General features: G+C 46.7%; 1 protein-coding gene and 1 long non-coding RNA gene across 3 annotated transcripts in view; one reads left to right on the top strand and one right to left on the bottom strand.

Annotated features, from left to right (window-relative positions):
• The window catches only part of LOC144326116 (uncharacterized), a 276,840-nt gene that overhangs the window by 135,234 nt on the left and 115,910 nt on the right, over positions 1-25,696 (top strand). The window lies entirely within an intron of this gene.
• The window catches only part of ABCA2 (ATP binding cassette subfamily A member 2), a 108,093-nt gene that overhangs the window by 42,118 nt on the left and 40,279 nt on the right, over positions 1-25,696 (bottom strand). For both annotated transcript variants that reach the window (XM_028715872.2, XM_077922459.1), the window contains exons 9-20: positions 23,677-23,895; positions 21,293-21,621; positions 18,332-18,491; positions 17,784-17,912; positions 16,342-16,509; positions 14,819-14,915; positions 13,049-13,222; positions 11,944-12,046; positions 10,716-10,830; positions 6,739-6,929; positions 1,322-1,472; positions 330-534 (exon numbers count right to left, since the gene is read on the bottom strand). In XM_028715872.2, coding sequence (XP_028571705.2) covers positions 330-534; positions 1,322-1,472; positions 6,739-6,929; positions 10,716-10,830; positions 11,944-12,046; positions 13,049-13,222; positions 14,819-14,915; positions 16,342-16,509; positions 17,784-17,912; positions 18,332-18,491; positions 21,293-21,621; positions 23,677-23,895 — 2,041 coding nt within the window. The remainder of the gene's footprint in view (positions 1-329; positions 535-1,321; positions 1,473-6,738; positions 6,930-10,715; positions 10,831-11,943; positions 12,047-13,048; positions 13,223-14,818; positions 14,916-16,341; positions 16,510-17,783; positions 17,913-18,331; positions 18,492-21,292; positions 21,622-23,676; positions 23,896-25,696) is intronic.

Raw genomic sequence — 25,696 nt, 5'->3', positions numbered from 1 at the left:
AAAGCGAGATGAGCGCCACAACCCCAGAGTCGGCCACGACTGACCTAATGGTCAGGGGTCCCTTTACCTTTACCCTACCTCACAGGATTGTTGTGTGGGGGGAAAATGGGAGGGCGGGGGCCATGCACACCTTTTTGAGCTCCTTGGGGGGAAATGGTGGAGGGCAAATGCAATAAAATGGGATGAACAGAGGAAGATTTGAAAGTGAGCCTGTATGTTAGCCTAAGTCAATGGCAGTAGGAGACTGACAGATCTCAACCCTCCTCTCAAGCAGGAGGCTGGGCAACCCAGCAAAATTGGGTCTCCCCACCCCTCACCCCTGCACATACCTGGGTGTACAGCCTCAATGTACCATGTCAGCACCCCGTAGACTACGGCGTCAATGATCAACATCATCATGGAAAGGAGAAGGTTGAAGTCATCCCCCTCCACGGGCGACTGGCTGAAGGTGTGCCATTGGATGCCCACACCAGCCACCTCGTAGAGGGCGAAGTACTTAGAGCCCAGACCAAAGGCAGTGGTGGACATCAGAGACTGGAGGAGAACAGGGGAGGGAAGAGGGAGAAGAGACAAAGAGATGCTGCAGGGTTTTATTGGATTAAATATTTGCATGCTGCTTTCCCAACAACTAAATGGAGCTCATAGTAAGTCACAGCAATTAATGAGTTAGGAGGCATCCGCTAAGCCAGGATATATGATGTGCTAGGCTGCATCCACACTATAGTCAGAATTCTGCACCAGCACTGAAAACTGAAATGTGGAAGCCAGCATAAATCATGCACATGTCTGCATAATTAATCCTCCTCTTTATGCTTCTGGGGTGGGAGTAAAGAGGTCATTGAAGTCCACCCCTGTCCTGGAATTTTTGGAAATACAGATCAGTCCCACTCTTCAGCAGGTTTCAGCAGCAGCTGCCACAGAGATTTCAATCTCACCATCGTAAGAGTTAGAAAACCAATTAAAAAGAATATGATGGCAAAGCTGTTCTCAAGAAACAAAATAACTGGGGCCAGGATCAAAATCTGCTTGTATGAAGGTCAGGTTTGGAAAACAGGACAGTAATTCCTTAAGAAACAAGGAAGCTGGCCAGGAACAAACACCTGTATACTCTGAATTGGAAGATGTCCTGCATAGCAAACAATGGCCTGTGAATCTAGCCAGCAACTAGAAAGGCATTCTCTGCACATATGGGGCTGTCAGGCATAAATATGTGTGCCTCACTTTCCCTTCCCCTGGTTGCCTGCCAGCAAGTTACATTACCACAGATGCTTTCACCATTGCCACCACCCCTGTCTGGGAGGCTACCACATCAACTACTCACAGCAATGCACTTCTCAAATGCGGTAATCTTGTCATGCGCCACCTCTTCCCGGATGGCGACATACATGTAAGGGACGTAGCTGAGAAAGTAGATGATGCCGCCACAGGCCGAAGCCAGCTTGGCTTTGGAATACAACACTGACACCAGGAAGCTGAGGGAAGAAAGAGACGGGCATGCAACACAAATCTGCATTCTCCCACTGAAGGGGCAAAATGGCAAGCGAACATTCTCAGGGGTGGTTCACCAACCACAGAAGCTGAGCCAAGCCATCAGAATGGGTGGCAAAGCTGCGCCCCTGTTCCAGCACCCTGCGTGGCACAGTAGAGCACCTGAGATTGCTGAGGCTGGCCTCAAAAGGAAGTGAGGCTGGGCATTTGCTGGATCCCATCATGTGCCCCAGGGGCATAACTACGGCTTGGTCAGGTTGGTCCTGGAAAATCATGCCTCTCCCCTCTGGCTCGGTGTGGCCAGGAGTCAGCCCACCTGAATGTCCATGCACTCCCTGGGCCAAACCTCTGCTGTTCTAGGTGGCTGGGCGACACACGCAGGCCTCTCTGGCGAAGGTGGGGGGTGCCAAGGGTGCGAGGGAGCCTAGGTACACCTCTGAGATGCCCCAAGGAAGATGCAATTGATTCTACTTTTAGAAAGGATGCCCAAGACAGCAGAAAGGGACTCTCCACTTGCATGCCCAGGTTAAGGGGCCTGACTGGAGTTGCCTTGCTGAAATCCTGGAGCTCCTGTCACCCACTTGAGGCACCAGCCCTGCCTCTCCATGGTGGCCATGCCGGGATGTAACAAACCCACGGGCTGAATTCAAGACATGGATAAATTTGTGCAATTAAAATCAAAATTAGTAATTTAAAAGTTACTTGTGCAAATTACTTGTGCGTGCGCGTGTGCGTACACACACACAGAGAATATATATATATATATATATATATATATATATATATATATATATGCAGGTTTTGGTGTCCTCGGGTATCTTCCCGTGTAAAAGTTGGGGTGTCTAGGCGACGTTTCGACAAGGTCTCACTCGTCATCTTCAGGCTGGTGCTTTCGGCTTCTTGTTACTGGAACAGAGCAGGATCTCAGTGTTTGAGTTCCTATAAATACTGTTGAGGAGGTATGGTGTATAGCCTCCAATGTTCTGGGCAGAGAGGAAGTTCCCAGGCTAGTGTGCCTTTTCTTCTTTTGTTCCTTAATTGCTTGAGGGATATCTTGAGTGATTTCTTGAGTGATATCCTGAGTACCACTTAGGTGGGTCATTAGGTGTGGATTAGTTGCTAAAGCCTTTGTGTCTTGACCTCTTGAACTTTGTGAAGAGTTTTTCTGAGAAGATGGGTGTACTACATTTAGTTGTGCTCTGGCTTGGCTTCGTGTATAGGGGCGAGCTGTGGTTTTGTGGCCTGTGCCAGCCAGATCTGTGTAGGGATTGCAGGGGGGTGCAGCATCCGGAGGTGCCACCATGGTTTGGCTACTGGATGGTATCTGTAATTTATCTGTGGAGAGGGTCTGGGTTTGGGTCTGGTGTGGTTGATTGGTGATGGCGTTCTGTGTGCCTCTGGATCTGGTGTCAGTTTTTGTGGGGAGGGCTAATTTCCAGATGTCTGGCAAGCGGGATGTGTCGTCACGCTTGTTCATGTTGTGAGGGTGTTTCTCTATCTCGATGGCTTCCATGATTATTCTCTTGTGGTGATGTTCCATGTTAGAGAGCAATTTGGAATCTGCAAAATTAATTTCGTGTCCTGTTTCTTTCATGTGTTGGAAGAGAGAGGAAGTTTTTTCTTCTTTTTTGACGGCATTCTTGTGTTCTGCGATACGTGCATTTATTCGTCTGTTTGTTTGTCCAATGTACGTGGCTGGGCAGACTTTGCAGGGTATTTCATAGACCCCTTGGTTTTCCAACTGGATTTTATCCTTGGGGTTTCTGAGGATATTGGCTATTTTTTGGTTGGCGCAAAAGGCTGTTTTGATATTGTGTTTATGGAGGATTTTGCTAATTTTATCTGTAGTGCCCTTGATATAAGGAAGGAGGGCCATGCCATTGTTTTCTTCTGTGTCTTGGTTTTTGGGGGGTGTTTCTTTTTGGATTAGCTTCGTAACCCTGTTTTGCTGGTATCCATTGGCAATTAACACATTTGAGAGATTCTGTAACTCAGTTGTCAAGTGGTCTTTGTCAGCCAGGCGTTTGGTTCTGGAGATGAGAGTCTTGGCTACGGAGTTTATTTGTGCAGGGTGGTGGTGTGATTGTGCATGTAAGTAGTGGTTGGTGTGTGTTTTTTTCCGGTAGATAGTGTGTCCTAGGGAGCCATCAGGTTTTTTGTAGATTAGGACGTCAAGAAAGGGAAGTTGGTTGTTGGCTTCTATTTCCATAGTGAATTGTATTTTGGGGTGTAGGCTGTTGAGATGTGTGAGGAAGCTGTCCAGTTTTTCCTTCCCGTGTGGCCAAATTACAAAGGTGTCGTCAACATATCTGAGCCAAAGTTTGGGTTTGTGTTCTGACTTGTCTAAAGCATTGGTTTCAAAGTGTTCCATGTACAGGTTTGCGATGACCGGTGAGAGGGGTGATCCCATAGGTGCTCCTTCTATCTGTTTGTATCTTTGTCCATTGTGGATGAAGTACGTGTTGGTTAGGCAGTGGTTGTATCTTCGATGTTGTATCTCTCTTCACACAAGTGCCCATTAATGAAGCCTTGACAGCCATTCAAAACAAATACAATCCCCCCGAATACATCTTGGACCTGACCAACCACTGCCTAACCAACACGTACTTCATCCACAATGGACAAAGATACAAACAGATAGAAGGAGCACCTATGGGATCACCCCTCTCACCGGTCATCGCAAACCTGTACATGGAACACTTTGAAACCAATGCTTTAGACAAGTCAGAACACAAACCCAAACTTTGGCTCAGATATGTTGACGACACCTTTGTAATTTGGCCACACGGGAAGGAAAAACTGGACAGCTTCCTCACACATCTCAACAGCCTACACCCCAAAATACAATTCACTATGGAAATAGAAGCCAACAACCAACTTCCCTTTCTTGACGTCCTAATCTACAAAAAACCTGATGGCTCCCTAGGACACACTATCTACCGGAAAAAAACACACACCAACCGCTACTTACATGCACAATCACACCACCACCCTGCACAAATAAACTCCGTAGCCAAGACTCTCATCTCCAGAACCAAACGCCTGGCTGACAAAGACCACTTGACAACTGAGTTACAGAATCTCTCAAATGTGTTAATTGCCAATGGATACCAGCAAAACAGGGTTACGAAGCTAATCCAAAAAGAAACACCCCCCAAAAACCAAGACACAGAAGAAAACAATGGCATGGCCCTCCTTCCTTATATCAAGGGCACTACAGATAAAATTAGCAAAATCCTCCATAAACACAATATCAAAACAGCCTTTTGCGCCAACCAAAAAAATAGCCAATATCCTCAGAAACCCCAAGGATAAAATCCAGTTGGAAAACCAAGGGGTCTATGAAATACCCTGCAAAGTCTGCCCAGCCACGTACATTGGACAAACAAACAGACGAATAAATGCACGTATCGCAGAACACAAGAATGCCGTCAAAAAAGAAGAAAAAACTTCCTCTCTCTTCCAACACATGAAAGAAACAGGACACGAAATTAATTTTGCAGATTCCAAATTGCTCTCTAACATGGAACATCACCACAAGAGAATAATCATGGAAGCCATCGAGATAGAGAAACACCCTCACAACATGAACAAGCGTGACGACACATCCCGCTTGCCAGACATCTGGAAATTAGCCCTCCCCACAAAAACTGACACCAGATCCAGAGGCACACAGAACGCCATCACCAATCAACCACACCAGACCCAAACCCAGACCCTCTCCACAGATAAATTACAGACACCATCCAGTAGCCAAACCATGGTGGCACCTCCGGATGCTGCACCCCCCTGCAATCCCTACACAGATCTGGCTGGCACAGGCCACAAAACCACAGCTCGCCCCTATACACGAAGCCAAGCCAGAGCACAACTAAATGTAGTACACCCATCTTCTCAGAAAAACTCTTCACAAAGTTCAAGAGGTCAAGACACAAAGGCTTTAGCAACTAATCCACACCTAATGACCCACCTAAGTGGTACTCAGGATATCACTCAAGAAATCACTCAAGATATCCCTCAAGCAATTAAGGAACAAAAGAAGAAAAGGCACACTAGCCTGGGAACTTCCTCTCTGCCCAGAACATTGGAGGCTATACACCATACCTCCTCAACAATATTTATAGGAACTCAAACACTGAGATCCTGCTCTGTTCCAGTAACAAGAAGCCGAAAGCACCAGCCTGAAGATGACGAGTGAGACCTCGTCGAAACGTCGCCTAGACACCCCAACTTTTACACGGGAAGATACCCGAGGACACCAAAACCTGCATATATATATATATACACACACACACACACATATATATATACACACACACACACTCTCACATATTATGTCAAAGGGCTGTATGAAGACCTCTGAATCATGTTTCCTTAAACTATCAGCAGCCCTGATCAGCCTCACCAGGGTTACAGAGTTGAGAACAAGTGTGGCGTACTGGGAGAGGCCTCGTTCTTATTGAGGTGCCTGGACTACACCACTTTTTGACTGTGCATGGGACTTTCATGCCTAAAAGCTTCTTCATAAAGGTAAAGGTAAAGGTACCCCTGCCCGTACGGGCCAGTCTTGACAGACTCTGGGGTTGTGCGCCCATCTCACTTAAGAGGCCGGGGGCCAGCACTGTCCGGAGACACTTCCGGGTCACGTGGCCAGCGTGACAAGCTGCAACTGGCGAGCCAGCGCAGCACACGGAACGCCGTTTACCTTCCCGCTAGTAAGCGGTCCCTATTTATCTACTTGCACTTAATGGTGCTTTCGAACTGCTAGGTTGGCAGGCGCTGGGACCGAACAACGGGAGCGCACCCCGCCGCGGGGATTCGAACCGCCGACCTTTCAATCGGCAAGTCCTAGGCTCTGAGGCTTTAACCCACAGCGCCACCCGCGTCCCTTCAAAGCTTCTTCATACCTCATAAGAAAAACCACACCTGCCTATAGAAAACTAGCATATCACCTTCTTCCTAGTCTGCTAGCTTTTAAATGCATAGGGATTTTTATTACTAAGGCCAGAAGAGTGGTAGAAGAAACAGGTCCAGCATCAAGCGAGGCAGAAAAACGAGCTGAGCCCCCAAGGTAGGGGAGGAGCCCACATCTGGTCGTTTTTTCTGCCTCCTTCAAGCAAGTGGGAGAAAACAACCCGCCTGGTCATGTCCCATTGCCCACTCGAGAAACACAACTGTGAATCAGGAAGCCCCCTGTTCAAATCTATTTTTCACCCTCCGCCTCTGCTTTCCTTCCCTCCCTTAACTTACCAGAACATGATGGTGGCCACAGCATAGATGGCAAGGAAGAGCCAAATTATGAAGACGTCACTGTGCATCAGAACCTTCCCGTACTTGAGAATGGCAGTCAGCGCCGTGACTGAGATGGAAAGCTGGACAAACCCTGTGATAAACCAGGCCACCCAATGCACCGCGTTGTTCAGCCCCATCATTTTCATCACCTGTGAGGAAGAAAGGCGACAATGTCAGCCCAAGAAGCCAGATTCCATGGCCCCCAGACAGGAGCCAGGACCACTATTTATCCTCCTTTCCTGTTTAGTGAAACACAGCAGGTACTGCGCACAATACCAGAGCAGTTATTTTTTGCAATATTGGTATTTAACTGAATTTATTATAGTTTGGATTTTTACTTTATTATTCTGCTTAGGCATTCTAATTCTTGCATGCCACTTTCTGCACCTTCCAGTTATGTGGCAGCAGGCATGTATATTCACCACCAGGGAGCGCTGATTCCAAATCAGCCTGCATGGTGTGAGTGGTTAAGAGGGTTGGGATTAGGACCTGGCAGACCAGGATTCAAATTCCTGCTTAATCTTGAAGTTTGCTGGGTGACCCTGAGCCAATCACTCTCTCATCAGCCTAATCTACTTCACAGAGTTGCTGTGAAGATAATATGGGGACAGAACCTTGTATGCCACTTTGAACTCCTTGGAAGAGAGTTGAGATACATCATATAACTATTCATTTATTACAGTTATATGCAACAAAGAGACTTAAGAAACAGAAAAACAGCAAGAAAAAAATGATAAATAACAGCACAACAGATAAACACGCAACTCCCATGGTGGCTTTAAGTAGTTTTGTTTGCTTGGTTGTTTTAAAGCCTAGGAGAATAAGAAGGGTTTTGCTGGATGCCTAAGTGAGATTAGAGTAGGTGCCACATGAGAGCATTTGAAGAAGGAAGACTCTCTCCTCATGAAGGAAGCAGAGCCACACTTAGGCTAGCAGCTCTGTTTAACCTCAGTCCCCCAGATAGGTAATATGGGAATAGTGACGCGGGTGGCGCTGTGGGTAAAAGCCTCAGCGCCTAGGGCTTGCCGATTGAAAGGTCGGCGGTTCGAATCCCCGCGGCGGGGTGCGCTCCCGTTGCTCGGTCCCAGCGCCTGCCAACCTAGCAGTTCGAAAACACCCCCGGGTGCAAGTAGATAAATAGGGACCGCTTACTGGCGGGAAGGTAAACGGCGTTCCGTGTGCGGCTCTGGCTTGCCAGAGCAGTGATGTCACGCTGGCCACATGACCCGGAAGTGTCTCCAGACAGCGCTGGCCCCCGGCCTCTTAAGTGAGATGGGCGCACAACCCCAGAGTCTGGCAAGACTGGCCCGTATGGGCAAGGGTACCTTTACCTTTAATACTGACCAGGGCTGCTGCAGGAACAGACATCTAACATCTGTGAAGCATGTGCTGAGTGTTGCTATCACCAGCGAGGCATCCCTGACTTTCTCAGCCAGGAGGAAGCAAGATTTATAAGCCACATCATTGCATTCGCAGCTCAGCCTTGCTTTGCCGTCCCATGGGAAATGCTGTCTAAAAATCCTAATCTAGGCCATTAACCTACCATTTGTTATACTGACCACCTGCGTCCATGTCTGCCACCTCCCCCTTCTTGATCTCACCTAATTTTCCCTTCCAGTGGCTGAGCTCAGCAGTTCGTTAGCAGGAGACGGGATGTTCTGCTGGAGCACAGCTGAGTTGGCATTTGCCATAAAAATAGGACATATATACTGCAAAAAAACAAACCAGCCTCGATGGATGTTTTCACGGCCGGCCACAGAGAACCTGCTTGAACTTACTGCTCCAAGAGTCATTTGGGGGCACTGACAGTGGCTTGAAAACAGGGGTGTGGGATTTCTGTGGCTCTTCAGCTGCTGTTGGGCTCCCATCCCCACCCCCTGCATGCATGGCCAATGGTCAGGGATGAAGGGAGATGCTGAAGGACCCCTGGTACCCGCCCTCCCTGGTTCAGGAGATGAGAGTCCTGCCAAATATACTTCTCCAGAGACAAGAGTGGGAGGAGGGCCCACACTGCAAAGAGCAATCCTTCCAAACTGCCCCTAGGAAAAGCAACAACTTACTACTGTCTCTCTGTAGCCCAAGGCTTCCACAATTTCACAGGTCTGTTTAGATGGTGCTATTTATTCTGCTGTCTTAAGTTGCAGGATTTCTTTTTTTCTTTCTTTTAAAAAACATATCCTTATGAGAAAACCACTTTCATGTTAACATTAAAGCTCAAAAGGAGGTTTGGACAACAGCCCAGATTGGAAGGATTAATGATTTGGGAATTTCTGCGTCATTAAACTTCAGAAACTTTAGATAACAGAGTTGGATAACAGCCTGGATTGGAATGGAGCCAGAGGAAGCTGCGCGGGCAAAAAGACAGTTGAAAAAGATATATATGTACAAATAAACTGTACTTGATGGATGAAAGGATATATGATGTCTGACATGATTGAGAATTGTAGAGCCAGGGATGGAGAACTTTAAAGTGTTAAAATCAAGGTGTGGAAAATATGGAAACAACGCGGAGAGGCAGGATTGAGATTTGGCGATATGCTTCAAGGTCCAGACTATGGGAAGCCCTGAAAAATTAATAATTATAATTTGGATGATAAGTTGGTCTTTTTTATTTTAGTTTTTTATTTTAATTGGATTATGATTTGATATGTTAACTGGATGTTTTTTATTGGAAAATTAATAAAAATGATTTAACAAAAAAAAAAAAGTACTTAACAACAGATCCTCCTTTATTAAGGAATCAGCCTAAAATTTTATGCCCTCTCCTACTCCTCTTTCTTGCAATCTTTTAAACTTAGGTGTTATCTGACAGGATTGGGGGTTCTTTCAAATCTTAACACTGCAGCCTGCAGGATACAGCAACTGCCCAAGAGAGTGGCATTGCTCACACCCAGGATAAGGAATGGAGAAGCTGCTTGCAGGTGGGTTTTGGCACAGGCTGCAACGTTCTTGCAGACAAGGGTCCCGGTAGAGAGGTGGGCATGGTGCTGAAGAATAGCTCAGAGAGACAGACAGAGGTGCTCAGAATGATTTTAGTGCCAGGAACCAGGCCTGGAAACTCAGTCGGGGCAGCGGGAGGGAGGGCAGGGGCTTCCATTTGCTCCGTCAGCCAAGGCTGGTACTGGCTAATTTGGGAGTTGTTATCTATTCTTCTGCATCCCTGATGGAAGCCAAAAGGAAGCAAGCCCACTTTGGCTAAAGCCAACCGAGGGGATCTGATGCAGTTTAACCCCTGTCCACACGAAAACAAGCATTTTGGGGACTGGTTTCCTCAGAAGCATCCAAAGTAATTTTGTGCCCTGTGGATTTCTCAGCCCCCGATGTGTTTATTCAATGCCTAAATAAGACTGGCTATTGATGAGAAAATAACTCATAGCTTAGAAGTGATTCATGGAATGGGAAAATATGGACAGGTTTTAAGCAATATAGTGGCCATTTATTCAATATATAAATGAAACTGTATAAACTCTCCCAAGCATCTTTGCAGAAAACGCTATCCTGAAGAGTACGTCTTGAATTATATTCTTCTCTTGGAACAGCTATCTGTGATGGATAAGCAAAAGCCTTTGTGCTGGTCCTAGGACATTATATGCTGGACATGTGGATTGATAACAATAATTTATATGATACCTGTGGAGGGGGATGTTATATATGTTTTTTTATATTGGAGCAGATAGGAAATAATGCAACAGCTGAGCAGGATCAGACCAAAACACTCACAGAGCCTAGCACGCAGCTTTCCACACTGGCCAGCCAGATGCTACCTGGAAGACCACAAGGAGGGAGTGAAGGCAACTGCCCGCAGCATCTGGTGGACAAAGGTACACTGCTTCTGAACATGTAAGCTCAGTATTAGCCGCTACGGCTACCATTGGGGCCAGGCCCTGGCAAAAGGCACAGCCCACCCACCAGAGAAACAAACCCCGTGGGCTTACCTCTTTCAAGCGGTGCTCCTTCTCTGCCACAATATGCTGAATCATCATTGCTACTGAGTAAACCCAGGAGATGACCATGCAGAGGGGCATCATGTGCTCAATGACGAACAGAAAGCTGCAGGGAGGAAGAGGAAGGGGGAAAGTAACCTACCACAGGTTTCACCAACTGGGTACCTTCCCTGGGGCTACTGGGAGTTGCTGTCCACAACATTTGGAGGGAACCAGGCTGGTAAGGCCTGACACATAAAAGCAGGAAAAGGGTCCTCAAGGTATCCTGTTGGTCAAGGAAATTCTGCCTCCTTCCCTACAGACCCTTCAGGTGCTAAGATTGGCAGTAAGGGCCCTCTTGGTTTTTGCACTCCCCTCTGAATTTTGAGGGTAGCGGTAGGTCAGGAGACGGTCTTCTCTGTAGCAGTTCCTAATCTGCGGAACTCTCTCTCCATGGAGGTGCATCTGGAACCGTCATTGCACAGCTTCTGGAGAATGCTGAAGAGGCACCTCTTTACCCTGGCCTTTGACATTTGAGGGGTGCATATTTTTAGAACCTACCTTATTTTGTTGATTGTGAGCTGTTTTAAACTGTTTCTAATATTGTATTTTAGTGTTATACCCCACCCTGGGACCTTAAGGTGAAGGGCAGTTTAATAATAGTAATAATAGTAATAGTAATAGTAATAATAATAATAATAATAAATATAATAGCAGGGAAGCTATAGTCAAGCCAGCAGAAGCAGCTTATGACTTTGCTCTCAGGGTAACACAGCCTCCTGACTCTACTCATAAGTTTCTCCCAAAGTTAGGAAGAAAGTCAGGCTGCAGTTTGACCTTGGGATAAGAGGACCTCTAGCATCACCCTTGCAACTTCATCCCAGTGCCGTAAGAAGAGAGGGACCCTCATACCTTGATAGTGAGAGTATGAGACATTTATGACATTGTTTCCAACATTATTGGTCAACCACTGGACCCAAACTTTGCTTTGGCCCTTCTGCCAATAGAGGGCGATCTGGACCGTTCCCCTTGTACATACAGAACCAACTATTCAGAGATCACACACACCGACACACACACCCTGCCCTGGAAAGACCAAAAGGCCATCTCTGATGGGATGGCAAGGGGGAAGTTTGAGATTTGGTTCTTTCTGTTAAGAGGCCAGAATAAACATAAAACAAAACAAAACGGACTTCTCTGTCTCTTTTGCTCACACACAAACACACTTCTAAGGACTCACTCATCACGGGTGTAGCATGGGTATGGAAACATCTGCACGTAGTTTCCGGGTTCAACCACATCATGGCCTACGAAGGTGTTGATGATGGCTCGCTCCATCATATCTAGCGAGGGAGAGAGAAAGACCCCAAATATCTGTCACCCACTTTGCTCACGGTACCTCTCGGCTGTCACCCCATACCAGCCATGCTTAAGACATGGAAGGGGTCCTGGCACCCAGGGGATTCAGGCAGGGAGACCACCATTCTGGCCACTTGGCCAGGGGGCAGGAGCTGCTGGTCTGCTGGCTCTTCAGCCACACCACTGCAGATGGCTAGTGGGCAATATTGCAAGGAGGGGCTCAGTTGGGACCAGGTGGTGTCAAGGGGCCAATGCAGCTTCACCTGACCCTCTGCATTTGCCTCTTGAGGCTGTGGCCCAACCATCACATAAACTTGACCACATCCAAAAATGTTGTGTTTTCTGTTTTGCCATTTCCACCGCGGCTACCTCTCCTGCTGACAAAAGCAGTCTGTACTGCAGCTGGCCCAGAGAAGTGGACGGCCTCTTCAAGGTGCAGTGTACAAAGCAAAGCTTCAGTGAGCCAGTCCCTCCTGTTGATTTATAGGCAGCAGCGGAGGTCCTGTTGGGCGTTTTCAGGTTGCCAGTGATCCATGGCAGGGCCTTCTTGGTGGCGGCTCCCTGTTTCTGAAATGCCCTCCCCAAGTGAGTCTGTCACCCTCATTATTCAGGAAAAACCTAAAAAAACTGTGTTGAGTCGGGCATTTGATGTCCAAAAGGTTTGCTCCTGGCAACCCTGAAATTATTAGCCACGAGGAGGGGACGAATAACTATGTACGTCATCCTGAACTCCCTACGAGAAAATTGTGGGCTATAAATGCAACAATAAATAAATAAGTTCTTATATTTTATTAGTGATGGGTTTGCTGCCCTGAGACCCCCTTTGGGAGGAAGGGCGAGATATAAATTGCCACCATCACCTTGCAGCCGCACGCACAGGGCATATGATCTAATGAGAAGCTGCTTTGCTTGAGGAGAGAACAGGGCATGTCTGTGGCCCAAGGATGGATGGGAACGGGAAATAGGGAGGCTGGGAATGTGCTCACCCTGAATCCAGACAAAGCCATAAAGGAAGTAGAAACGGCCCCCGGTGTTTGGACCAGGACGCCAATAGGCACGGCGGATCTCATTGGTCTTTTCCGTGAAGCTGGAATTTTGCCGGATCTTGTACATGACGTGAGGAGGGAGGGTGCCATCCTTGTTTGTTTGGAAGATCACACCTTTAGGGGGGGGGGGAGTGGACAGGGATGACAGGACAGAAAACAATGCATAATAAGAGCCACAAAAATCCAGCAGTGATACATCTGACCAGACTAATATAATAATAATAGCTTTTATTTATACCCCGCCCTCCTGGGCTCAGGACGGCTAACACCAATAAAATCACAGCAAAAACATAATAGAGGGGGGGGAAGACGGGGGGGAAACCAATTTAAAATACAGGTTAAAATGCAATTTAAAATGCAGCCTCATTTCAAAGTAGCCGATAAATCAAGACCATAAGGGGAGGGAAACATAAGGGTCAGACCAAGTCCAAACCAAAGGCCAGGCGGAACAGCTCTGTCTTGCAGGCTCTGCGGAAAGATGTCAAGTCCCGCAGGGCCCTAGTCTCTTGTGACAGAGCGTTCCACCACTTAGGGGCCAGTGCTGAAAAGGCCCTGGCCCTAGTGAAACCAATCCTTGAGGCTCGGGACCTCCAAAGTATTGTTATTTGTGGACCTTAAGGTCCTCCGCGGGGCATATCAGGAGAGGCGGTCCTGTAGGTACGTGGGTCCTAGGCTGCATGGTACATGAGATGGGCCAGGCTGCTGCATCAGACCAAAGGCCCATCTCAGACAGCAACCTGTGTCTCACAGTGGCCATCCGGATCCCAGTAGGGCATGAGTGTAACAGCCTTCTCTCCCACTGTGGTTTTCCAGCAACTGGACCAGGGTGCAAATTGCTTAGAATGTCAGGTTTCTAGTCCTAATGGCTTGAAATTCTGCGTGAATTTTGCTTTAAAACAAGGGCTTGTGATCTTTGCAGGAGCCGAGGAAAAACACAGAATATGGTGTTGGACACAGAACTTACTGTTTTTGTAAGAAAAATCAAGATTCTAGCCCTTAAACCCATAATTTTTAATCCCAATGATAAAATGGAAAGTGTGCAGGCAACGAATGCCTGTTGGGTTGGGTGAAAAATATTTGCAGTCATCCATGTTTCACTCAGGATAGCAAAGAAGGTATAAAATATGCAAAGTCCAATTAATATTTTTTTTGCACAACTATACAAAATAAGAGTAATGTGTGCAAGAGTATACCTATACAGTTCTGGGAGCTGCCTCCAGAGTAGCAGGTCAGGCAAAAAGCAGTAGTGGTCTAAGCACCAGTCTGGGCCCTGTCTGAACAGATGGAAGTTTACTGGCCCAGGCCAAGACCAGCTAGCTCCAAAGAAGGAAGAAACCTCCGCCAGAGAAGAAGAAGAAGACTGGCAAAATCAATTATTGATATGCAGGACAAATTAGCTAATTTGAAATCCAAGAAGAAGGGGTAAAGGTTACTGCATATTCTTCAACCTTTGTGTATAGACTTCTACACTAGTGTAACTTTTAAAACTCCCATTTGTAAAAAGATGAGTAAGGTTTAAAAATTGGCTTGTTAAGAATATAAAGTTTTATGGACGTGCATGAACAAGGATTAAATAATGGAACCAAGAGGGGGAATTTTCAACCAGAAAATTATGGTTCAAAAATTGGTTTGTGGTGTTATTTCCTTTTTTGTTTTTGTTATTTTTTGGAAATTAATAAAATGTTATTTTTTTAAAAAAAGGAAGCTTACTGGCAAAAACAGTGACGTTGTCTTGGTAGGCTTGATTGAGAGTGTAGTTGACAATGCTCTCCTCATCTGGAAAGCCCTTAAAGATGTCCACGCTGACCTGGTGGTGGAAAAGAAGAGAGAGACTTCATCAGGGAAAGCCGCTTAGAACTGCAGACATCCTCTCATCTTAAGCCCTGCTTCTGCTCATGGGTTTATTTATTTTAAAGCATTTATAAACAATATAGAGTGGTACCTCGGGTTACATACACTTCAGGTTACATACGCTTCAGGTTACAGACTTCGTTAACCCAGAAATAGTACCTCGGGTTAAGAACTTTGCTTCAGAATGAGAACAGAAATCGTGCAGCAGCAGTGCGGTGGCAGCGGGAGGCCCCATTAGCTAAAGTGGTGCTTCAGGTTAAGAACCGTTTCAGGTTAAGAACGGACCACCGGAACGAATTAAGTACATAACCTGAGGTACCACTGTATAAAGCATTTTTGAAAATCTCCTAGTGGCTTCTATAATGTAGAACCTCCATTTTCCTAACAAGTGACAATCTCAGGTGTGTGGCTGCCTTGGAGAGTAGCTAGCGCAAGAGAAACTGGGGACCAGGCTACGTGGATCCAGCTTGAGGTACGTGGGATACTCAGTTGGTACAGCAAGAATCTCAGGGCTGTGGGTTTGATCCCCACGTTGAGCGAAAGATTCCTGCATTGCAGGGGGTTGGACTAGATGACCCTTGTGGTACCTTCCGATTCTACATTTCTATGGCTGACTGCCTCAGTCCCACTCTGCTGCTCTTCCAACTTTCCAGGATTTCTTCAGTTCCAGCCTGTTTGAATGCTGGCAGGAACAATGGATTTTGCAATGTTGGTAAGGAATGGTATGCATGCTCCCTCACTTTGATAATTTGATAAAGGGGGAAAAAACCACTCTTCTTTTTTTAAATGGAGAAATAAATGCTCTATTTCTGGTATTTAATAGTATTAAAAAACCATTTAAGAAATATATCTGCTGAGTTTTACAGTTGCAAAAAAAGAAAAAAAAGTACATTTGAGTTACGTGTTTAAAAGAGAAAAATGACAAATGTTCCACCCGCCAACCCTTTGGCCCAATCTGAAGGCATATTACAATTCTAAATAACGATAGTACAGTTTGTATGAGTGCTGAGGTGGAGAGAGCCTGGAATTTGCTGATGTGGAGATGTTAACACAATAATCTATTGTGGAATGTGGCAGGTACTGCCTCTGTCTTGTAGACTCTTTGTCTGTGTACTGGATAAACAGCCACCAGGTTGTTGTTTTTTAATTGTGCAATTTCTGAGAAGTCAGTCTGCTAAAGCTTAAAAATGAAAAGCAAGGGAGATTTTAGTCCTAAAAATTATTTATCTCTTGAAAGCCCCTGGGTTCTAACACTTCTAGGTAGTGCTCTGGTTAAGCAGAACTTCAAGGTCCAGAGCGGAACCTGGAAGAAGTGGGTTCCATGAGCCCCCTGAGTTCCTGCCATTTCTCTCTCCTCCCAAGAGGGCAGCAGGGACACTCACCTTGGACATGAACTGAATCCAGCCACAGGCTGCATTGTCAATGGTGTCCAGCTGCTGCAGGAGCACACTGGCGTTGGGCAAAGAGAAGTTACTGTCCAAGAAGTTGTGAAGCAGGTCACCATCCGACACGTTCAGGATTTCGGGGTGCTTGCGAAGATCTGCAGCGATCTGCGGGTAACGGAAGGAGAGGGGTGATGAGGAGCTTCCACCTCTAGGCCAGCCTTTGCCACTCTGGTCCTGTTGGACTATAATTCCCACCAGCCCCAAGCCAGCACTGCCAATGGTGTGGTGGGAATTGTTGTCCAACAACATCTGGACAAGTATGATGTAGATGCAGAGCAGCATGCTTCTTAGACTTTGGTGCTTGCACATACACACACGTGCCATTGTGGGATGATAATTGATCCTTTAGTCCTGGTGCCACTGCAGAGGAGGCCCTGCTCCTAGCAGAGGACAACCTGGTCTCTAGAAATGACAGCACAGGGAGCAGAGCTTCACTGGTTGACCAGGGGGCTTATGAGAAGCTCTGCCATGGGCTCCACTTGCATTTTTGGTGCTCCCATTCACCCATGCTACACTCAAAGCACAGCATGAAGCCCAGTCCCTGTGGAGGCTCCAACAGTAGCATCCTTTGGGGAGAGACTCCCTGCAGGTACTTGGAGTCCATCATCTGGTGTCTCAGAAGAGATTCTATTGGAGAAGGACTGTAGCTCAACAGAGCAGAGCAGATGCTTGGCAAGCAGAAGGTCACAGGTTCAATTCCTGGCTTCTCCAGTGACAAGGACTGAGCAGCAAGTTGGTGACAAAGGTCTTTCGTTTCCTGAGACCCTGAAGGGCCACTGCCAGACAAGTGTTAAAACAGGGCTAAAAGAGCGAATAGTTTGCCCTGGTTGAAAGCAGCTTCCAATGCTCCTGGCAACATAGAGGAGCTTGGAATCTGCAGAAGTCAAACTAGTAGCTCAGGGTACATTCCAACATTAGTTCCACCCACTGAGTTTTACGTGTATAATAATGATCCATTTATTTCAATGGGTCTACTCTGATTGGTTGGTGACAACTTTTCCTTTTAACTGCCTGAAATGCAACTGAGCGCCAGAAGGTTTCCCAGATATCCCAGGACTGGATGCAGAAAGTGGGAGCAGGCTGAACAGAAACACACACACACACACACACACACACACGCAGGGAGGACAAACCAGCCCCTTCACAGACCTGCCTGTGGCTGCAGTGATAAAACCTATGCAGACCCTGGAGGAAGCACCTTTTTCTACAAGCCGCACCAGAATCCTGGGACCGCAGCAGTGCTTGCATCACTCTTCCCCCTGAACTGCTCTGTCCTCTCATCTGGGTCTAGCCCTTTTTAAACGTTGTTGCTCCAGCTGTGGAGTGGGTAAACTTTTTGCCTGTTCCACTGTCCCACCCCATACCCTCTAACAGCGTACCTGCTGCAGCCTGCTAATCCGTTGCTGCAACCTGCCCTCTTCCAGGAAACTGCGGATCTCCGCTGACATGTTCATCCACACTTGGGCATAGTGAGTCACATTCCCGACGAAGGCAAAGGTCTCGTTGGCCTGCAGAACAACCAGAGTAAGCAAAGAGTAAGCAAAGGAAAAGGAGGTGCACCACAGCCAGGTGTTTAACAACACCCCCATGAGTTCCATGTGAAAAAGTACTTTCTTTCATCTTTCGTCCCAGTAAGACTTTTGTTAAGCCATGTTGGGAGGCAGGAGATCCAGGAAACTCCAGATATTTTGCCATGTAAGAACAGCCTGCTAGATCAGGAAAACGATCCAGAGTTCTCAGCACCCTGGCCAAATTCCCAATTCCCCAGGATTTTCTCGGGGAAAGCCACAAGGCAGTTAAACTGGGATGCAAGCGATGTAGGCTCACAGTGCAGATGAGCCCCAGGCTTCCTAACAAGTAAAGGGCAGGGGAAGAAATGAGGGACGTTCAGTAGCACACCCAATGCCAGCTTCCCTCACAGCCTCACCTTCAGAATGACCTTGTCCACTTCTGTGCCCACGGGAGCGTAGAGGATCTTGGGGTTGCTGGTCATGAGGTGAACGAGAAGGCCCAGATTCCGCTGCTCTTTGCTGGTGAATCCCAGAGAGCTCATGTTGCCCTGTTTGAGGGCCTCTGGCTCAATGGTCCTGCACAGGGAAGAGGAAAAAGACATCGAAATTTACTCTTCCTGACAAATGTGCTGCAAAGGAGGAAAACGGAGGCAAACCATGGGAACCTTGCTGCTGTTGTCGCATTTTTACCACGCATTCACATTTTATTCCCCCAGAACTGCAAATTAAGCTGTACATGCAGGTTCCATTATCCGCCCAAAACACATTCCTCAGTGAGCGTTTGCCTAATAAGTCAACGATTTCTACTGATTCCTATCGGTGATTTCTAATCTGTGATCTCTCCCCCTCCCGTCATGGCTTATTCTGAAAATTGTTACGCCAACCAGCAAAAGAAATATGAATAAAAAACCAGCTTTGCCCAATCTCTCTCCCCACTCCTTCTCTCTATGGTTGCTGAAAACGGCTGCCACTGAGCAGCAAAGAACAAACAGGTAAGGAAGTGGGCAAACGCTGGCTGTTCAGATATCTGAATCAGCCATACAGGTAGCGAGGTTTGGGTATAATTCATTGTGTTTGGATAAGTAAATTAGTGGATAATGAGCGGATGGATGGTGAGGCTTGTGTGCACTTTATTGCCTTGTTTCTGATGGTTGGTTTGTACTGTACCCTAGATTTGCAAACAAGTGCTTGCAGGGTCCAACTACTGCCAGCTTATAAACCTTGCTTGTGGCACTTGTCCTGGCTGCCAGTTTGTTACAAAGTTCAAGGCCCCAAATCAGGCACAAGCAAACTCGACCCTCCAGATATTTTTGGGACTACAACTCCCACCATCCCTAGCTAACAGGACCAGTGGTCAGGGATGATGGGAGTTGTAGTCCCAAAACATCTGGAGGGCCGAGTCTGCCTATGCCAGCCCTAAACAACTCAGGTTGCTTGAGAGAGAGAGCCGTATCCCTTTATGCACCCAGTTAGTCGCTGTGGTCTGTGGGAGAGTCTCTCCTGCAAGCTCCAAAGACACCAGGAGCCAAATTCGCAGTAACTCGGAGCAGGGCTTTAAGTGTGGCTGCCCCTGTCCTGTGGAATGATATTTCTGTTTGAGATTCTGCAGGCTAGGGTTGCCATATTTTAAAGAGTCAAAACCTGGACCCCTACCACCACCATGCTGCATCTCCCTCGCTTGCCTCCTCCCTGCCAGTGACCCCGTCCTCATCCCCCTGCTCACCCCCTCTTACTTTTGCTGTCTTCGGCTGCGGAGGCCTTGCACCCAGTGGAAACGGCGCAAGGCCTAGCGCATCCAGCGGAAGCATTGTGAAGCCTTGAACAGCCCTGGCAACTGTGCAAGGCTTAGCTTGGCACAGTGGTTGCCGGAGACAATGTGAGGACTAGAGCAGCCCCTGGCACGCCGTTCCAAGGCCCTGCTGTAGCGCTTCCACTTCTGGGGTACAGCGCCCTCCCAAACATGCGCTGTGCCACACCAAATTTAATTAATTTATTTTTAAAGAATTAACCCCCTCCCCAAACCCAGACATTTCATCTAAAATGAAAAAATCCCCCCGGATGGCATGCTGGCCCTAAAAATGAGGACATGTCCAGGAAAACCCGTAAAGATGGCAACCCTACTGCAGGCACCCACTAACTGTATTTTATGGACACAGACATTTTTGTTCCAACAGGCTTTGATCCCAGCTGGATGAATGGGTCTTTATCAGGAGCGTCTGTTGTTGCTGCTGCTGCTGCTGCTGCATTTTCACATATGTGCAATAACAAATAAGCACAAACCATGTAACAAAACAGAAGTGACTTGATTGTGCATTCTGTTGAAAATATCACAATAGGCAACCTGGTATCTCCATAGACATATGAAAGACAGACACAATAATAACCTGAGTTCTTAATCCAGTGGATCTCTCCATAGGTTCCTGTGAGTTTGAGGTGGCTTTCTTGTTTGGTCTTCATGCAGCGAAAATGAAATGGTTGCCATACTGCATAACAGTGTTTAATTATCTTACATGTACAACGCCTTGAGACAGTGGTTTTGAAGGTGGATAATACATTAATTGTTGTTAATAATAATAATAATAATAATAATAATAATAATAATAAGTGTGTGCAGTGATTTCAGCGGCATATCACAACCCAGAAGGTTCCAACAATTTAAGGGCTGTAACCAACATTAGTCCTACTCAGAGCAGAACCACTGAAATTAACAGACGTGGCTTTTAATGCTTTAAAATATCTAACTCTTTTTTAAACTGACAATGTCATTGTGTTATTCTGTTTCATGAACCACTTTGAGGTTGCTCCTTTTATAATCAAGTGGCATTTAAATTTTATGAAATGCATTTACTTACGTAATCACAACTTTACACAGATCATCACTCACTCGATCAACAGAAAGGGGGCATGAAAACTTTGCTTACTGGCTTCTGGAGACTCTTGCAGGATCCCAGATGGCCCCATGAGATCTCGCAGAAGCCTCCAAAGGCCTTGCATAACTGTCCCAGAGCCTGGGTAAGTAAGGCAGAGGGGCTTCAATACCTGCTTCTGTGAAGGGCTGTACTTAAGCCTTGCTTATGAGGCTCTTTGGACAGTCATCCAAAGGCTCTGGGAGGCTTTTGTGAGATCTCATGGGGCTGTCTTGAGGTCTTGCGAGACTGGGGCTGTTCAGTATAGAAGGGCTTTTCCAGGGGTTGTTCAGACTTTCCTTTACAAGCAACCCCTGGGGATATAACATAAACCTTGCACAACTTGCAATTGCCCTGCAAATAAAATAAACGAAACAGCTGAGCTGACAGGTGGGGCTGAAGTACCGGCAACTACAGATCCTCTAGAAGCCTGTGAAAAGTCTTGCCAGTCTCCGGGCCACTTGGCCTTACCGGTTGTTGCCGCAGAGGATGGGCTGCAGGCCGGCCCAGAGCTGGACGAAGGCCGAGCACTGCCCTTGGGGGTTCTCTGTGGGTGCCTCACTCTCCCCCTTGCCCTCCTCAGCGCTGGAATTGGTGCTGGAGGTGAAGTTCCCGGTGGAGCTGGTGCTGTTGGAGGTGGTGGTGGGTGCTTTGGAGGTGCAGGCCCCCTTGGGGAGGAGCTTGGCAAGCGCCGAGAGGATGTCCACGTCCTTCAAGACGTTCTCCATCTCCATCAGGTCCTCCAGCACAGTGTGGAGACGGTTCCTGGCCGCCGTGCTGTTCACCTCGTCAAGTTTCAGCTGCGTGAGAAGGGCAAGGGAGGAGTCAGCATCGCCACGGGATTTTGGCCTTTTCACAGAGCAGATTCCTGCCCCGCACCATCCCACAAGAGCTCAGCAGGGCTTCATGGGACCCTCTTGAGCAGCAGACATTACCCACAGACCACCACCACTTGACAGACAGCCCGTAACCAGGACTATTTTAAGCCTCTGCCAGTGCCCTAGCAATAGACTGCCTCTAAACATGGGATGTTCCACATAGCTATTGATGGGAATATCCTTCACAAATCTGTCAATGGATCGCTTTACCCCATGTGTGCCCACTAGACTGCTTTGATTTATGTTAACTGGCATATTGGCACAGGTGCCACATAATAGTTGTTCTGCATTTGTAAGAAATTGATCTTTCAGTGTGGCATCACCCACACTTTGGAACTCCCTGCCTGCTGACATCAGGCAAACTCTTCACTGTAACCCTTTTCAGCACTTCCCCAAGACATTTTTGTTTAGACAGGCCTACCCAGGCATACAAAATCTGTTTTAGTTTATCACTGATTTTAATTATACAGTCATAACTCTTGTTACGTTTGCTTCATGATACTTTTTTCAGATTGCGTCCCGCAGCAACCCGGAAGTCCCGGAAAGGGTTACTTCCGGGTTTCGCCACTCGCGCATGCACATGACATGTGCATACGTAGAAGTGGCGAATCGCAACCCATGCATGCGCAGATGCGTGTTGCGTTCCTTTCAGGTTGCAAACGGGGCTCTGGAACGGTTCCTGTTCGCAACCAGAGGTACCACTGTATTCTGAATGTTTTAAACAGTTCTTTTTAACTGTTTTCACTGATAATTTTATCATTCAATTCTTTTTGTAAACTGCTTTGAGGTTTTTTGTTTTTTTACAATCAAGCCATATATACATTTTATGATATAAAAGTATTACACAAATTAATTTAGGAGATTTCTAGCCAGTGGTTATTAACTGTGAGAGCTAATGGGACTTCCACGTATGCTAACATTATACCTTCAAGCACCAGGTGCTGGGAACAAGGTATGTGGAGGGGAAATTGCTGCCTCCATGCCCTGCTCATGAGTTGCCCAGGGATATCCTGCTGGATAGTGTAAAACAGGGGTGGGTGATCTGTTGCCCTCCAGATTAGCCAAATTAGACTGCAACTCCTGCAGTCCTTGCCCATTAGCCATGCTGGCCACGGTGGATAGGAGTCAAGCAGCATCTGAGAGGGATATAGTGACCCTTCTATAAAAAAAGCTTGCAGTATTTGGGAATTTTTAGTTTGAGGGAAAGAGGCGACATGCTTGAAATTCATAAAATTATGCGTGGCATAGAAGAAGTGGCTAGAAAAAGGGGTTTCTTCCTCTCTCATAACACTTGAAGCCATGGACATCCAATGAAACTGAATAGTGGAAAATTCACGCAGTGCATAAACTATGGAACTCCCTCCCACAGGGAGGCAGCAATAACTACCTACTTGGGTGGCTTTAAAAGATAATGAGGCACATTCCTGGAGGAGAGGGCTGTCAGTGGCTACTAGCCACAATAACCATGATCTGCCTCCATATTCAGAGGCAGCAATGCTTTTGAATACCAGTTGCTGGAAGCCACAGGAAGTGAGCGTGTTGTTGCGCTTGGGTCCTCCTTACAGGCTTCCCATTGGGGCATCTGTTTGGCCTGTGTGAAAAGAGGGTGTCAGACAAGATAGGCCACTAGCCCAATCACCACTGGCCCAATCACGAAGCACATGTTTATTTTTAAATGGAGCATTAATGTGCATGTATGAAACCTGGAGAGCCTTGAACCACAGTGCCAGTGGCTGCCAGGAACAAGAATCAAGCTAACAGATCTTAACAATTTCCCAGTGGTTTGCAGTTTAGCTTGAAGGCAACCCCCTTGACGAAACACATTGGAAATCAAGCATCTGAGCTGACAAGCAGCAAAGTTGCATGAGATGCCAAACACTGAGCACCTCATCCACACGGGCACAGACCCATGTTGTTACAGCTGCCAGAAACCTGGGATGGTGTATGTATGAGGATCCCTCTCCATCCTGCACCCACCTGGCTGATGATCTTGTGAGCATCCAACTGCTCCTTCAACTCGGCAGCCAGCTGTCCAAAATACTCCTTGCGCAAGCTGGTGCTCTTATTGCAGACGGTGGCTTGGTATGCTCGCAGAAGGGGGAGCCGGCTCTCTGGAACAATCAGGATGCGCCTCAGCTCATCCTGGTTCTGCTGGCAGGTGAGGCTCTCCAGCACAGCAGCCGTGAAAAGGATGCTCTGGGAAAGGGAAGAGATGAAGGACATCTTTACCTGCAATGCTGGCAATGATTTCTGGTCTGCCCCACTTGGACATTATGCCACCTTGAGCCCTCAACACAACCTGGGCCTTAACTCCTCAGCAGAAGACAATAGTAAGATTCAGGGCTGGCCCAAATTGCTAACCTGCCAGTATACAGAAGCAGCTGAATGGCAGTGCTGGAGTCAGGACAGTGCCCTCCGTCACACCCAAAGGCAGAAATAATGCTAGCTTAGGAGATCCTTAACAGGAGATGCATGGCACGCACAAATCTAATCCTCCCAACACCTTGCAGCTGATCCCTGCCCACTCCCATGTCTATTGCCTGATCCAGCTATCCCACTCTACCCAATGGGAGGGTCCGCCCTGATAGAATGGCAGTCATGTCGCAGAATGTCAGTGAAGTTTTTTAAACTTGGGGAAGGGTGAGCCTGAGAAGGCTTACAGAACAGCTGCTATGAGTCCCAGCTTGGGAGAAAGGAGGGATATTAATAAATTATTTATTGTTGTTGTTGCTGCTGCTATTTCTTGATAGCCTGGCTTTTTCTCAGAACTGGGACTCAAGGCAGGTTAAGAAAAATTAAAAGAAATGCAGATGAAACACGCAGAACTAATGACATATAAAAGATTATGGTTTAAAAAGTAATTTGATATGTAATGAAAACAATGTGAATGAATGATTAAGTAATTACATCCAGATCCTGCTTTATAAATGTTTGCTAAGTTAAAATTCACTTCTCCGAACATGATGAATTAGTATCCTAACCTCACTATACAGTACACACCACAGATTCAGATATTCAAAGAGAGAGCATTTCTTACTTCCTTGTTTGCTTTTGGCTAGCTGGCTGAGGAATGGAGGGAGGGAGGGGGAACTATCAGACAAATCAGAGAGCATTTTTCCCCTGGGTTTTCCTGGGTGTGTTCTTTTGGGGCTAAAATTGTGTGGTTGGGAACGCATTAGAAATTTCCCCATCAGAATAAAAGGAAATTGTCAACTCTTTAAGCGAACGCTCATCTAACAAACCATTTCCAAGGAACACATTGTGTTGGGTAAGCAGGACTTGTGTGTATGGAAGCAGTGGGTGACTACATTGCAAAGAGCCCTAGATGGGGTGGTATTCTACGAAGTTTTACTCAGAATGGACCCACTGCAATTAATGAGCATGACTATGTGTAGGTCCATTAATTTCAATAAGTAAAACTTAGCTGCATACCATCCAATTAACCCCCCCCATAAAATTCAGTAATAACAAAAATAGAGCAAAAAATATTTTATTTTTTTATTGCAGTTATTTGGCTGTCTAGTAGCACTTGCCAAATTTGGTGTTCTCTATAAGCTTTGGACTACAATTCCAATCAGGCCTGGCCTGTGCATGAAGGTGGGAGCTGTACTCCGAAGTATCTGTAGTACAGTGGGTTGAAAAAGGTTGTTTTAAGGTGTGTCTACGGTGATGACATTTTTGCAAAGGAATCTCTTTTGTCCTTTCTGTGTATTCAAATAAAACACCACTGATTTTCAGGTTCCCTAAACGCAGGAAGCTCGAAAACAAAAACTGGTCTCACTCTGTTCTGGAGGAAGATAAATCACAACCAGTTCCAAGTTATCGGGGGTCAGATCTTTATTTCTTTCGCTGTCATTTTCACTTGTTTCTCACATAAAGCTGTGTTGAGTACCTCCACATTGGGGAGCCCAAGGACAAGGTATAAATAAGCACCTTAACAAGGAAGGAAGGAAGGAAGGAAGGAAGGAAGGAAGGAAGGAAGGAAGGCCTTGCAACA

Source organism: Podarcis muralis, chromosome Z (genome assembly GCF_964188315.1).
Source record: "Podarcis muralis chromosome Z, rPodMur119.hap1.1, whole genome shotgun sequence".
Classification (NCBI taxonomy): Eukaryota; Metazoa; Chordata; class Lepidosauria; order Squamata; family Lacertidae; genus Podarcis; species Podarcis muralis.
The sequence above is the reverse complement of the archived record's forward strand: the minus strand, read 5'-3'. Positions and strand labels throughout refer to the sequence as shown.